Below are 15415 nucleotides of genomic sequence, written 5' to 3'. Positions count from 1 at the left end.
GAGCTGAATGGGATGTGCGACAGAGTGGTCCTTTCTGCTGTACATACTGGCAAACATGGGAACCAGGGCAGGGGGCGGGCCTGGTGGGGTTTATTACGGGTCGCTCCAATTAGGCCACAGCACTCACTAGTGTATGAGAGGGTCAAGTATGTGATGGGCAGGATTGGGCTGGGTTGCATCACCCATTGGTTCATGTAGAAGACAGGGCTGGATGCAGAACTGACCCAGCAATTGCAACGACCAGCATATGTGCATAAGCTGACTGGGGCAACAGACTGTGCCAGAACCTGTACTGGCAAGCACACACAAGACTCAGGCCTGGAATCACCTCAGGCAAAGTTTCTTGGAGAATTCCCCAAAATGAACTGCTGAACACAGAACCTCAACCATGAAGAGAAGTGCAGATTTCATGGTCTGACCATGGAGTGCACGTGTCAAAGCTGAGACTCCTCAGTGGTTCAGACAGAAAAATGGACAGCATATCCAGGTGAGCATGGAGGATATGGCAGTACATTGGAGCCTGCACAGGGCACCTGGTATCACAACAGAGGACAGAACAAATCAATCAACTACTCCAGCCACGCTGTTGGCAGTGAAAATCTGGGCAAATGGAAACTCTCAGGTAGACTGTGTGTGTTAGCCAGTGGATTCTGGGGAGATTTCATTGCACTTCACTTCAAATGGCAAGATTTGTAGCAATTCAGGACTGTTGAACTATCAAAACCACTTGATTATTTAAAAAAAAAAAAAGAGAACACTTGAGCAGTGCCCTCGGAGCATGCCCCACATCAGGGACCCTAGGATTATCAGGGGGCTGGGTGTGACTTCTCCCTTTATCTCTCACCTTCCCCCAGACACAGAAAAAAAAAAGAGAATGTGGAAACAATGGTCTTACCCACTTTCCTGTAGCCCTTGACACTTTGCACCCTAATCAACTATGTAAAGATCATCAAAATAAAATAATAACAATTAAAAAATGAAATCCTTTCTTTTGCAACAAAATGGATACAATTGAAAACCATTATGAATAGTGAAATAAGGCACCCCTCAGAAGACAAATACATGTTTTCTCTGTCATGTTGCAGAATACAAAAAATATATAGGAATGCACTAAACATTCTATGATGTGACTGTCGTTTTTAGCCTATGTTTGTGTTCCTATAGAACTGTAGTCTTCTACTTTTTAGTTGTTGACCATATGGTTGGTAGGGAATTAAGCCTTCAGATAGAGAGTAAATTGAAACATTTCTTTGCAAAAACTGGTGAAGAGAAGATTTGAAGGAATGGAAGGAGATAAGGGAGGAGTGAGGCAAGTGTGGTTGTCTTCTACAGGATGCATGAGAGCTGTTTTTCATGTTAATAAAAACTTCTATTTAAAAAGAAGATAAACATCAACTAGTAACTTAATTCTATTAATTTTAGATAACATGATCAACAAAATACTACAGTAATTTATGTGTAGATGTTCGTGGATTATAGAATCACAGATCAATGATATGGTACATTCCATAAACACAAGCCACCGATTTATTCAACCCTCATAATATAGCATGATTACAAATATAAGGAAACTGTAATTGAAAACCTTAAAGCAAATAAAAGATAAAGTAAACCTACAATGCCCGCTGTTGATGAAATATGTGACTAAAAATTATTTGAGCAGGACACTTTCCAAAACACAAGATTCTTAGTGAACTTTTAATTTAAATCAGCTTATATAAAATGTGTTGTAATTTATAACATCATAGGATGAACTTTTTATGTTCCTCTGTTGTTCTATCAGCTAGTATCAAAATTATGTAAGTTAGAAAAATATCAAAGTATAAGTGGCTAATGCATTACTTCCCACTGAATGGCCTTAGGCATGATCCAGTTTGGCCTGGTTTGGAGAGTAGTAAAGGAGAATTATTTTTAGGGAATTTCAATAAAAGCAAGAATAAAAAGGCAAACTGAAAAATGGGATATTCTGAAAAAAGGGATATTACTGCTTTCCTCTTGCTTTTTTGTAACCTTCACATACCAGCAGAAATCTGCAGAAATGAACCCATTTATTTCTGATTTATGGACATAGATATTAACCAGTATACTGACACAGAACATAGTAACTCCTCTCTCCTTGGTAATATAATCATAAATTTTGGTTAAGTGTATTTGTCACTAAATAAGTATGCTATTTCTTAGACTCCTTACAGTGTTCCTTTAGCCTTGTTAGTATATTTTAGTCAGTAAAATGAAACGATCTTTCGAGTCCACCATTGCAGCACAGTGTATTAATTTAATGCCTGCAATGCTGACATCCCACATTGGTGCTAGTTGTGGGCTTAGCTACCCACTTTCTATCAAGGTCCCTGATAATGCGCCTGAGAAAGCAGCAGCAGATGATCCAAGTGCTGGGGTCCCTGTCCTCTGTGTGGGAGAACTGAGTGGAGTTCCAGGCTTCTCTCTTTCTCTGACTTTCATTCTGCCATTCAAATAAATGAATCTTTAGTGGAGCTATAATCTTCTTGTGCTTTACTTGTTCAGTATTATGATTAACAGTGAATTAAGCCTGTGAATACAGAATGGATTAAAATTGTGTCCTCACAAAACAACTAATGAAAGGAAGAAAGGAGAGGAAGGGAGGGAGATTGGCAGGGAGCAGGGGAGTGGGGGATGTGTGATTGTTTTCTTGCAACTGTACCTATGAAACACATAAGATCTATTCTCTTCATTTTAATAAACATGTTAATAAAAGAAAAAAATTTAAAAATCATACATGACTCTTTGATGAATATCCCCTGGAAAGAGGAAACATGTTCTTCCTTTGCTTGTCCACAAGTTAGTCACCAAGAGCAGTTCAGCAACTGTCTTAGACTAACAGGTAGATGATATATGCTGAGGACAGCAAAGCAACCAAGTGTAATGAATCTGGTCCATTGATTACAAACTCCACCTTCCCCACATCCTGGATTGTCTGCCTCCTAATCACCTACTGTTGTGGACTTTAAAGTTATTGATATTTTGAATCTCTGCTGCAACTGAATGTAAACCTATACCTAAATGATTCCATTAAAAACGGCATTGATAATTTCATAGGGATGGCATTGCATCTATAAATTGCTTTACGTAGTATAGACATTTTAATTATACTAATTCTTCCAATTCATGAACAAAAGAAATACTAGAATAAGTTTTCCTAGAGACTGTGACTGGGGTGTGTCAGTAAGCATCCAACAAGATAAGCTAGGGGGGAGAATCAAGATGGCGGAATAGGGTAAGGACACGTTTAAATGGACGGAGAAACATTTAATCAGGATGAAGCAGAGAGGACATATTCCAGGAAGTAGGAAAGGACAGAACAACATCAGAGGGGTACCTGGAAACTGACAGACACAGGAAAGAAGCGGACACAATAGTGTGGTGTTGCAGTGACTGATACTCTAGCGGCATTCAGCTAATGGTGATCCAAACTCCACTAGCAGCCATCTGAACTCCACCAGCAACCAGGTGGGAAGGGACTTTCACTGGGAGCTTGGAAGGTGAGTCCAGACAAAGAACTGTCTGTCCTGCTGGTCCGTTTGATTTGACCAGGAGCAGAGACAGAGCAGCAGATCTCAGACTGGCAGTGCAAGAACAGGGTGAATTTCACAGCCCGGTCAGCCATCTAGAGCTGAAATGGGCGCCATTTTGCATAAGGAGACAAAGGCAAGGGGAAGGACTGAGCATACCTTGAGCTGGGAGTGAACTCATTTCTGACTCAGTGAACTGCATCAATGTGGCATTCTACAGGTTCCACCCAAGACAGGTCTGGGTAGCCCTCAGACCTGACGGACAGTAGATCAAGACCTCTAGTAGTGGTACATCAGGCGCCATTTGGACACTGTGGCTAAAGCTTTAGGACTGCAGGGAACAACAGTGAACTGCGCATGTGCTGAGCTCACGAGAACTTACTCGCAAGGTCCATGGATTGCACTGGTCCCTCAGGAAAATAATACCAACTGTAGCAACCTACGGGTCAAAATTGATCCGTGTGTCACCCAGACCTAACATCCAACAGGTTCCAACAAGATCAGCACCACCAACAACCTAATTATATAGGACACCTGGTGTCTCTCTAATCCTGGGATCTGCTCCAGCCAGAAGTGGGAGAAAGTTTGCAGAGTCAATGGTGCAGCCTCAGCACGGCATCACAGGAGGTGGGGAGTGGTGAGCCAGGAGCTGGGGCTGTGGAGACCACGGTGGAAATCTAGCATAAGAACCTAGACCTGGAACTCGCTGGAGGTTGTGGCACAAGTGACTGCAAACAAAGAGTTGTGTACCAACTGCAATAAGTAAGATCGCGTTGTAGACCTGTGGGTGACATAGCTTAGAAACCTGCCCCAAGGAGAAGACTTTGCTAATCAGAAGTACAATGACCAAGAGCAAAAGAAGAGACAAAAGCACAATGAATATTACTGAAGACTCCCCTGCAAAGGAGCAAAACCCTATGCCAACCTCAGAGTTAATTGAGGAAGACATCGAGAAAATGGGGCACACAGAATTCATAAAACTCATTTTAAAGCTTCTGATCAACAATGAGAAGCACATATAAGAGTTGAAAGAATTTAAGGAAGCAATAAAGCAAATCAAGGCTGATATATCAGAAATTAAGAACACAGTAGAGCAAATTAAAAGTACAGTGGAGAGTCTCCAAAATAGAATGAAGCAAGCAGAAGAAAGAATCTCAGAATTGGCAGATATTTCCTGTCGTCAGGGGGAAACAAACGAAAAGCTGGAAGCAGAGCTGGATCAGGCCAAAAAAAGTATTCAAGAATTGAAAGACACTATTAAGAGACCAAATGTAAGAGTTATGGGAGTCACAGAAGGTGTAGAAAGAGAAGCTGAGTTTGCAAATGTATTTAATGAAATAATAAAGGAAAATTTCCCTAATCTAGAGAAAGAATTGGGAAACAAGATCCAGGAGGGGCACAGAACTCCCAACAGGCTTGATCAAAAGCGATCTTCACCAAGACACATGATCTTCAAGTTCTCTTCAATTGAACATAAGGAAAAGATCCTTAAATGTGCACGTGAAAAAAATCAATTGACATATAAAGGAATGCCAGTTAAAGTCACAGGAGATCTCTCACAGGAAACTCTACAGGCCAGAAGAGAATGGAGTGACATATTCCAGATTCTAAAAGAAAAAAATTGTCGGCCTAGGATAACATATCCAGTAAAGCTTTCTTTTGTCTTTGAAAATGAAATAAAATTCTTCCACAGTAGAGAAAAATTAAAAGAATTTGCCTCTTTCAAACCTGCCCTACAAATGATACTTCAAGATGTTCTCCTGACAGAGAAGAGGAATAGCACCCACCAAAACCAAAGGCAAATGCAAAGAACATCTCAGTAAAATGACAAAAGAAGAGTAAACCAATGAACAAACCATTCCTAAAATGACAGGACCAAAGTACCATCCATACATATAAACCCTGAACATAAATGGCTTAAGCTAAATCAAACGTCATAGATTAGTAGACTGTATTAAAAAACAAAACCCATCTGTTTATTGTCTAGAAGAGACACACTTCACCAACAAAAATCAGTGGAAACTATATCGCATGGTTTTTGTTGTTTTCCATTAGTTTCATCTCTTCAAAACATTTTCTTCTGATTAAATCATTCAATGACTCATAGATCATACAGTAGCATCATCTTCTGCAAGAAGGTTCTTGATTTTCATTTCTTCAGCTACACGTTAGTCATTTAATAGCATGTTATTTAACTTCATGGTGTTGTTATTTCTTTTTTCTCCCTGATGTTGATTTTGTCTTGTGGCTTTTCATTTAAGGGGATGTATAGTAGCTGTGTAATGGAGACTGTCATATCTAGTAACATGTCATTTAACTTTATGGCATTGTAAATTTCTATTTTTCTTTCTATTGTTGATTTTGTATTATGACTTTTCATTTGAGGGGATGTACAGTAACTGTGGAGACTAACATCCAGATGTGAGGATACAATGTAGTATGCATTTCTACTTCCAGACAAAGATGGACTTACAATGAAACTGTTAACTATATCTTGACAATAGAATGCTGGACTCTCTGCCATTGTCCATGCCTGCAATGATGGACATATGACTGTGTATGAAGAACTATATTTTAGTAATGATGTAGAAGAACTGAGGGGGAGGGAATTTGAGAGGGGATAAGGGAAATGCCAGGAGCCTATGGAATTGTATCATAAAATGATAATAATAATAATAATAATAAAATCTTTAAAAAAGGATATTATGATATGGTTTATTTAGCAGTTGTAAATATTTTACTGCTCTCCATAAAATACAAAATATTTAGATTCTGAAAAAAAAAAAAAGAGAAGCTAGGGGGTGACAGATGCAAGCTTGGGAACCTGTTGAAAAAGGCTCCAGGAAGAAGAGGCAAAAGTTTCTGCAGAGAGGTACAAGACACACATAGGCAACACTACACTGAAGGAGCAGAACAAACTTACAGGACTGATTTGACCCAATTTCAAACATAACATAAAACTACATTACGTCTATACAAACACCTACACATGAACGTTTATAGCAGTTTTATCATAACTGCTGAAACTTGGAAGCAACAAAGATGTTCTTCATAGGGGAGCAGATAAGTATACTTTTATACTCCCAGATAGTGGAATATCATGCTAGACTAAAGATATGAGCAATAAATCCATGTAAATGTGGGAGTTAAATTATTTTAAAATCAAAGAACAACAACAACACGAAAACCCACCTGGTATATATCAGTATTGGTGCAAAGGCAGTTTTGTCAGATATCATTTTATATGTTTGTCAAACAAATTATTAAGAATGATTTGCTGGTATAATCTTAATAATCTGCGATTATGTCAACATATACTGTATATGTACAAAATTGGTATCTTTTCATTTGGTTCTATTTATGTCCTTTATCTATTACTTTTCATTTGTTGAACTCTTTTTAGTGGCATATTAAGCCTTTGTCAGGCAAATGTCATGTAAATTAAAAGTGTTATATCAAAAAAATTAAATATAGAAAAACAAAGACAAATACATTAACAACAAAAGAAATGAACCCTTCTTACATAGATAATTATTTCATAAGAAGGGTACACAGTCATCCAGTGAGAAAAGGACAATCTTTTTCAGTAAATAGCCTTGGGAAAACTGGGCATTCACACACAAAACAATTAAGTTCCACCTTTATTTTCCACTATATACATACATTAACTGAAAATGGATCAACATCTAAACTTAAGTGGGAAAATGCTAAATTTCCTGGAAGAAGACATAGAAAATATTTATAACATTGGATTTATTGCTTATGCACCAAAAGTACAAGGAACAAGAAAGAAAAGGGATAAATCGGACCTCACCAAAACTATTTTTTTTTTCCAGTAAAGGGCACTATGACACTCTGCGCTTGCTTCCCACACTTCCTGCCACGAGGCTCTAATCTCGTGGTGGCCAAGGATGGGCCAAAAGCAGGACTCTCCCACCACTCCAAGCCCTTTCCAGTTTGTTTCTGGGCCAGGGCTAGGAAGTAGGAGTCCTGTTGAGATTACAGGCAGTGGCCTGACCCCATGCAGATATGACAGCCTTCTGTCTTAGAGTTGGGATTCCTGAAGGAGCCTCTTCCATCCCCTTGCTGGTCCTTCACCAGCATCTGATGTCTCTGACCCTGGATGTGTAATACTGTGTAATTAAATGTATGTAGTCAAATTAGTCAGCATTTCCTTTCCCCTCACAGCCCAGTCAGTACTGGGGCCGGGGACACCCTGCAGCAGACTGCCTAAAGGCTAGGTTTCCACTGTGATGCAGTGAAGGAAGTCCCTCCCAGGGTGTGCTTTCACTCCTGGGTGATCCCGGGTTCCAGGTCTGGAGTATGGGCAGTGTGGGTACAGCCTGGGCACAGAACCCTGAAAATCTCTCCCACATGGTATAACTATTCTACTTCTGGGTATATACCCCCAAAATTGCAAAGAGAATCTCAGAGATCTTTTGCATATCAATGTTTTATATATATATATATGTATATATATATAAATGTTTTATATATAGTTATAGTTATAACATATATAGCAAAAACATAGAAGCAACTCTATCCATTGATGAGCAGATAGGCAAAGCATAGTATATGACCACAATGAAATATCATTCATCCTTAAAATGAAAGTAAATTATGACACATATTACAACATGTAGGAACTCTGCATATATTATGCTAAGTAAAATACACCATTCAGAACAGAGCAAGTATTGTAAAATTCAATTTAGGTAGTCAAATTAATGGATCCAGAATTGTTGATAGTTGTGAAGATGGGGGAGGAAAATTAGTATTTAGAGACTATCAAGCTTCAGTTAAGGAAGATGAAAAAGAGATGAAAGATGGTGATGGTTCTAGCAGCATGTGAATGTTCCTATTGCTATAAAATGGTATGCTTAAAATGACTAAAATGTTAAAATCTATGCTTGAATATTTTATCACAATAAAAAGATAAAATGAAAAATACTAAGGCTTAGCAATAGTGCTCTAATATGGTTGACAAGAATGTATTAATATCTCTGAACTCTTTCTTTAGATAATAGTAGAATCCAAATTCAAAATGTTTTGTTAAAGTCAAAGTTACTGCACTTCATTCAATTTTGCTTAATAAAAAGAGAAAGTAAAATGTCAAGATAACTATAACATACTAACATAAGTATTATTATCCAGCTATTAAATGTTGAATCCATCAAGTCTCTATTTTAACTTCTCTTCCATTTGTACTCCCTAAACTGACATAAGAGACTTTCTTCTATATCAATTGTTTCAATTATCACTATATGAAGATGACAAATAATATTATAGTTTCAATTATTTCCCTGAGATATATTTCACATTTCAGTCTCCTCAAACTCAACACATCCAAGAGCAAATTCATGATCAGCAACACCATACTTGGTTATTTCCCATCCATGCAATAAGCCATAAACCCATAAAACCAGGAACTTCAATTTCTTTTATGCTCACATACTTTATTATGATCTCCCATGCCACACTGTACATATTGCTGTCATTAGTCTTTACATGTTTACATTCGTTTTTGTAAGTGTTTGATTAATGTCTTTTTCCCACATTAAAATGCACATTCTATGTGAACAGAATGTTTACCTTTGCTCAAAATCATGTTCCCAAAATGCAACACAGTGACCAGTACATGTATAGTTCATAAAATTCTTGTTGAATGAATAACACTTAAAGCTTTGAATTTAAAAATGGAAAGCAGTGAGATATGAAAATATGAAAAATGTAATTCTTCTCCTTGTCTATGTGAAGATGAGAGTTGTTCCCAAAATATTGGGCTGCAATTTGACATTCACCTTAGCTCTGGCTATTGTGGTTAGTTCTGGTCTATCATTTTCTGCTTTAAACTGAATTTTCTGACTACTCCTTATCTAGTGAAATAAGTACCTAGTGCAACTTATTTAGTTCAGTAATTCCTGTATCTGTTACCTCTTGTTAATACTATCCCAACAATGGGTACCCAGTTCCATTTCATAGACAGAAAATGGTTAAATACTCAACGCTCACAAATCAGCTTGGGGCATCACGAGGAAGCGGATAGGATAAGGAAATGGGACAGTTAATCTCAAATAAGGTTCAAATGCTGAACATCATAATCCTACTCTTGGTCACAAGTCTCAAATGAGTTTAACACTAAAGTCTCTAGATTTGTGAAAACACACAATATTAAAAACATTCTAACACAAATTTGCTGGAATGGTTATATGGAGAAATGCCCCTGGAATTACATTTTTAACTGTAAAGTGTTACAGGCATCTATAGTTATACCAATCCAATTGAGATTGGAGTAAATACTAAAATATCAAAGGGAGTGTGCAGGCGGCACAGCTTCTAGCAAAGCCTTAATATTTTATCAGTAAGAATGTTTTTAAACTGTGTAATGAAGTGGTTACAAGCATCAGGTTGGTTGGCTGATTGATTTACTTGCTTTTTCGCTTTTTAATTTTATTTTAATGAAGGAGCAGCAAATTTGAATCTTATATTTGACCAGTTCAATGTGTAGTCTGTCCTTCCACCCTATTTAAGCTTCTTGAAAATCCGAAGCTCCGTTCTTGCCTCTCTAGCGACATTATAAAGTAACCAAGTGAGCGGTTATTAAGTGGGCTGCCGTCTACGTCATCAGATTGTGGCGTGTAACCTCGCATGCGTAACCAATTGTGAGCGCGTGCGTTTTCTGGTGTATATAGCTTGAGCACCGCAGGCAGTCCCAGTAGGTCCAAGCAGTGAGACAAGCCTATCGCCCTGGGTGGCAGCATCTCAAATCGGTCGCTTAGCGGCCCCCTGACTCCCTAACACCAGCTGGAGGAGTATTCACCATGATTTTTGTCTTAATGACCTGCGCTTTGTTCGTTTTTCTGGTTCTCTTCTGGAAAAAACGGTTTAAGGCAAAGGTAAGAGATTGGAATTAAATGAAGATTGATAAGTGCAAGGATAGGGTTTGAAGGAAAGCAGAAAGGTAGTAAAATAAGTGGTAGCAGATGATCTTTTCAATCAAAAGAGCACCAGACTTCTCTGCCTTACCCACTCTCTATCCAAGTTCCCACATTTTGAAGCATAGTCAGATTTAACAAATCATAAATCAATAAGCAGTATGGTCAGATTTTACACACCAGCAGACAAAAGTACAGCACAAAGCACCCATTGGACACTCTGCTCCCCCATTTCAGCTATCTGTACCTACTCTCTCTCCTACCTTTTCTGCTTCCTCCCCATAGCTCCCTGCTCTCCTTATGGGAGCCTTGTGGGCACTTACAAATAATTAAGGTCTAAATAAGGTCTCCTGGGCTAAAAGTGGGAAATAAATGCTTTTATTTTAGTTTAGAACTCAAGAGTCATTGCAGGCCTGTTGAAGTACCCAACACAGTAAGAAAAGGATATTGCACTTTGATGTTATCAAGTTTCATTCACAAGTATTTTTCTTCTCAGGCCATCTCTGGGGAGGGTGTGTTTCCCAACTGTGAAATCATGTAAATATTTTCAATCTCTAGTTTGAAGGATAAATCCATCCTGGTAGCCAATAGTAACCAAGTTATTGATGAATTTTGGAATTTGCTAAACTCAATGGACTACACATGTACAATTTCTTTCCTTTACAGAAAAATACTGGTCAACGGTCATCAAATCTGGCTTCTCTTGCACTAGTAGCAACTGCTACTGGGTCAGCTAAACACAATATCAATGAGGGTCTTTCAGTCAACAGGCTCTCTCAGGATATCTTAAACAACTTCCCTCACTCCGTAGCCATGCAAAAGCGAATACTGATAAACCTCAGGATTGTGGAATACAAGCTGGCTGAACTGGAACATTTCCTACTTACTCAGGGTATTAGTGATGCAGTACCTAAACGACAATCCCCTAAAAAGAATGCAAGATGGAGTGACAGTGGAAGCAGTTAATAAAGGCGCTTTGCTTGACTTCGATTGATCATGTGGTTGTACTGAATGAATCACTGGGGGAGAGGGGTGAGCACACCAAGTTATACACAAAACACAAATATCAATTGAGTTGTTCGATCATGTTCAATTTATTTGGAGACTTGGTGACCTGTTGTTAATATATATTTTACTATGAAACGAATGAAAGCACCATGGAGATGGGAAAACAACTCAAAGACCTGAATTATTTGTATTTTTTCAATACAATAAAAATGCTGTCAAAAAGGATATAATTGATCTTAATTGTATTCTAGTGTGAAGTGTTCTCTAATAGTCTGTAATATTGTGACTGTGTCCAAGAGTGCATTAAATGGGATTTGATGGAACCCTTACCAATGGGTATCATACGGTTTTGTCCACTCTTGAATCTGTGTAATGAAGTCCATCATGAGAACTCTGGTAAGATCTGTGTTTCACATCCTTGTGAAGACAGTGACACAAACTCTTAATTACTCCTTGTGGTCAGTTTTCAAAGGTATTTCTTCCTCTTTGCACCTCCTCTACCCCAATTAAGTTTCTTTTTCATTTCCAATGTGTCCAATTCTTCCCAAAATTACAAGAATCACCCATAGAAAACTGCATGCATTTTTTAATTGGATGAACAATCAACATCTTAAATACAATGGTTGGATACATGCAATATTATGTGGATTAAATCATAATATTTCTTAGATCAATTGAGCATTTATTTCAAATTATTTTACAAAATCTGGTATAACTAAAGAATTTCTTCTTAACATTCACTAACAATATTTGATCTACCATCATGACCTTGCTACCATTGAAATGGAATGATTCTCTCCCCCGAAAAGAAATTACCAGTATAAATCAAAGTTGTGTGTTAATCCTTTAGTCCTTTCATCTCCAGTCAAAAGTAAGGAGACAAGGAATGTATAAGAAAAACATACTGCTTCTAGTTACACTCACTTGCAAAGCCCAAAAAGCTAGCACTATATGTCTAATTTGGGGAATGATAGGGCTGTTTGAGATCCAGTGAAACTCAGGAATCTTCTTCCTAGAAAAAAAACACATGTACACATGCACCAAAAAAAGGTTTATATAATTTTGATTTCATCTGTTCCCTGAAGCCTAGGGTAAGAAACATAGGGATTGTTGAAAAGTTTGTTGTATATTTTATAGGCATGGTTTACCTTCTTTGGGGAGGGGGAATATTTAAAACAACTCTCAAGAAGAACCCACTGGGCTGCACCACTCAACCAGTGGAGAGGGCACTGGTTGGAACTACATGGCAGGGACAGACACCTTGGCTTGGAACCCATTGGACCACACCACATGAGATTAAATGCTGCAGATTGCCTTGGGGATGAGGATAGGGGGACATACCAGAATAGGGGTCACTGGGGACTTGTTTGACAGGTATGGAATGATATCTTGGTGCTTCCATGGACCAGGCCAGTAAACTTGCAGGTAATCAAGGGAACTAAGATGAGTTGGTTTAGAAAATGGAATCCAGAGAGCATGTCTGAGTTAGCCCAAGGCACCCACACATGCACGAAAGCTGGGCTAGGCTAGGTCACAGTGTACACTGGCACACGCAAAAGTTAGGACTGGGTAGCAGGTCAGGCAGGGGTAGGCCAGCAGCACCCACTGGTAAGTGTCAGGGGAGAAGGTGGACCACATCAGGCTAGAACACAGCATCCACCACTTTGTTGGAGAACCAGAGTTGGGGTTGGGTCTGGTAGAGGAATTTTGATCTCACCCCTCCTGGACTGCAGCACCTGCCAGTGTGTACAACAGCTAGGGCTTGTTGTGGACTGGGCCAGGCAAGGCCAGGAAACTCATTGGCACTTGCAAGAGTCAGGCCTGGGAGCAGGCCAGACTGAGCCAAGCTGCAGTACCCTCAGGCACTCACAAAATCTGAGGCTGTAAGTGGGTCCAGCAGGGAGACTCTAGGTACTGTCCTACTAAATGCAGCTCCCAGTTATGAGTTTAAACACTGGGTCTGGAAGTAGTCCAGTCCCCACAAGGTTGTGGCACCATCAACATGCTTTTGGGCCAAACTGGGAATGGGCTAGGCTGAGCTGGGCTGGGTCACAGCACCTACTGGTATGTGCAAGCCATAACAGGGTGTAAGCCAGGCTATGCTGCAGCATCTGCCAACACACACATAAACCAGGGATGGGAGAAGGGCCTAGTGGAGGTTATTGGGGATCGTCTTGACTAGGCCACAACACCCATGGGTACGCATGAGAGACAGCCCTAGGGGTGGGCTGGACTAGACGAGGCTGTGGCATCTGCCAGTTCACGTGAGAGATGATGCTGGGTGCAAGACTAACCAGGCAGCTGCGTCTACTGGTATGTGCATTAGCAAGTGCAGGAAAGCAGACTAAACCTGAACTTGCACTAGTTGGTGCACTCAAGAGTCAAGTCTGAGGATGTCCCAGATGAGGTTTCTTGGAGGACTCTCCAAATAGACCACTTAGCTCAAACATTTGCCTCAGATAAAATATGGATATGGTCTAACCTTGGAGTACATGTATCAGGAAAGGGTCTCCTCAGTTACTGACACACAAACAACAGAGAATATGCCTAGATAAACATGAAAGAAAAGACAACCAGCTCATCTAAGCCAGCAGAGGATTTTAAGTAACTTGCCAAAAGATGGAAAGCATGACAGGTCAAACAACTATCCATACCAGAGTTTGCAGCAAGTGTCTATGTCTGTGGATACACTGAAGTAGACCATGTCAGCCAAAAGAACATAGATATTCTCAAACCTATTGCAGGAAATAACAAAATCTCAAAACCATTAAAAACCAGAAAAGTAACACCCTTGGAACATTCTTCCCCACAATGGGGTCACTAAGATAAAATCAAGTGACCATCTACATTTCCTGGTGTTGATGCAGTTTTTTTTAATCTTTTTTTTTATTAATTACGTTGCATTATGTGACACAGTTTCATAGGCTCTGGGAATCCCCCAACCCCTCCCCATGCCTTTCCCCCATGGTGGATTTCTCCACCTTTTTGCTGTATTACATTTGAAATTCAGTCAAGATTCTTTCATTGCAAGCGTATACCAAGTATAGAGTCCAGCATCTTATTGTCCAGATAAATTCAACGGTTTCTTGGGGAGACCATCTCTGGTCTGAAGGTAGAGTTGGCAGAATATCATCCCAACCAATTAAAAGCCCCAACACAACATGTTGATATAGTTTGATAGCACTGAATGGGCAGCAACAATACTTGACTGCAGACACAGAAGAAATAGAAAATTATCTCATGCACATTCCTCCACAACTCAACTATCACCACCCTAAATGGAGGTCCACATGACTATGCATCCCTCTCAAATAGATAATCAATATAAAAATAAAATCAGACATGGTCACAATAACAGTTTACAACATTTACTAAGATTAGCGGGGTTTCCCTTTCATATAGCATTAGGGTAAATAATCAAACTGTCTGATATTTTAAGTTCAGTCTTTGCACCAATAATGCAGGGCTGTGGTGATCAAAAAAGTCTCTAGCATAACATGGATTATATTGATCCAAACTGGAAGATAGAGGGATCTCAAATACATGGGAAGACACTTTCATATGCTAGCAAGCAAGAAAATGGGAACCTCTTTTTGGGGTTGCTCCAAATAGGCCAAGTAGGAAAGATGGGGCTGAGGGTAGGCCAGGCAAGGCTGGGACATAGTACCTGCCAGCAAGTGTTGGATCTGGTGGCAGGTGACATCCAGGACAGAAAAGCACCCACCAGCACACATGAGAACCAGGGTTGGGACCGAGCCAGGTAAGCATTCTACAGAGTTGTCCTAACGAGACCAAAACATCCACCAGTGAACGCAAGATCTAGGCTGGGGTGGACTTAACTGGGTGGGCTACGCCACTGCTCCTGCTGGTTGCTGTGAGAGCCAGGGCTAGTGGTGGCACCAGCCAGGCAGTTGTAGCCACTGG

The 15415-nt window shown here is 39.6% G+C and overlaps 1 protein-coding gene across 1 annotated transcript; it reads left to right on the top strand.

Annotated features, from left to right (window-relative positions):
* The first annotated feature begins 10194 nt into the window (after positions 1-10194).
* Positions 10195-11471, top strand: LOC101533261 (kita-kyushu lung cancer antigen 1). The gene is made up of 2 exons (XM_012927726.2): positions 10195-10444; positions 11150-11471. Exons 1-2 carry the CDS (start codon positions 10370-10372, stop codon positions 11447-11449), a joined length of 375 nt encoding a protein of 124 aa, XP_012783180.1. The 5' UTR covers positions 10195-10369; the 3' UTR covers positions 11450-11471.
* The last annotated feature ends 3944 nt before the right edge of the window (positions 11472-15415 follow it).

The sequence above is a fragment of the Ochotona princeps genome, chromosome X (genome assembly GCF_030435755.1).
Source record: "Ochotona princeps isolate mOchPri1 chromosome X, mOchPri1.hap1, whole genome shotgun sequence".
NCBI lineage: Eukaryota > Metazoa > Chordata > Mammalia > Lagomorpha > Ochotonidae > Ochotona > Ochotona princeps.
Note: the sequence above shows the minus strand (reverse complement) of the source record. Positions and strands in the feature narration are given on the sequence as shown.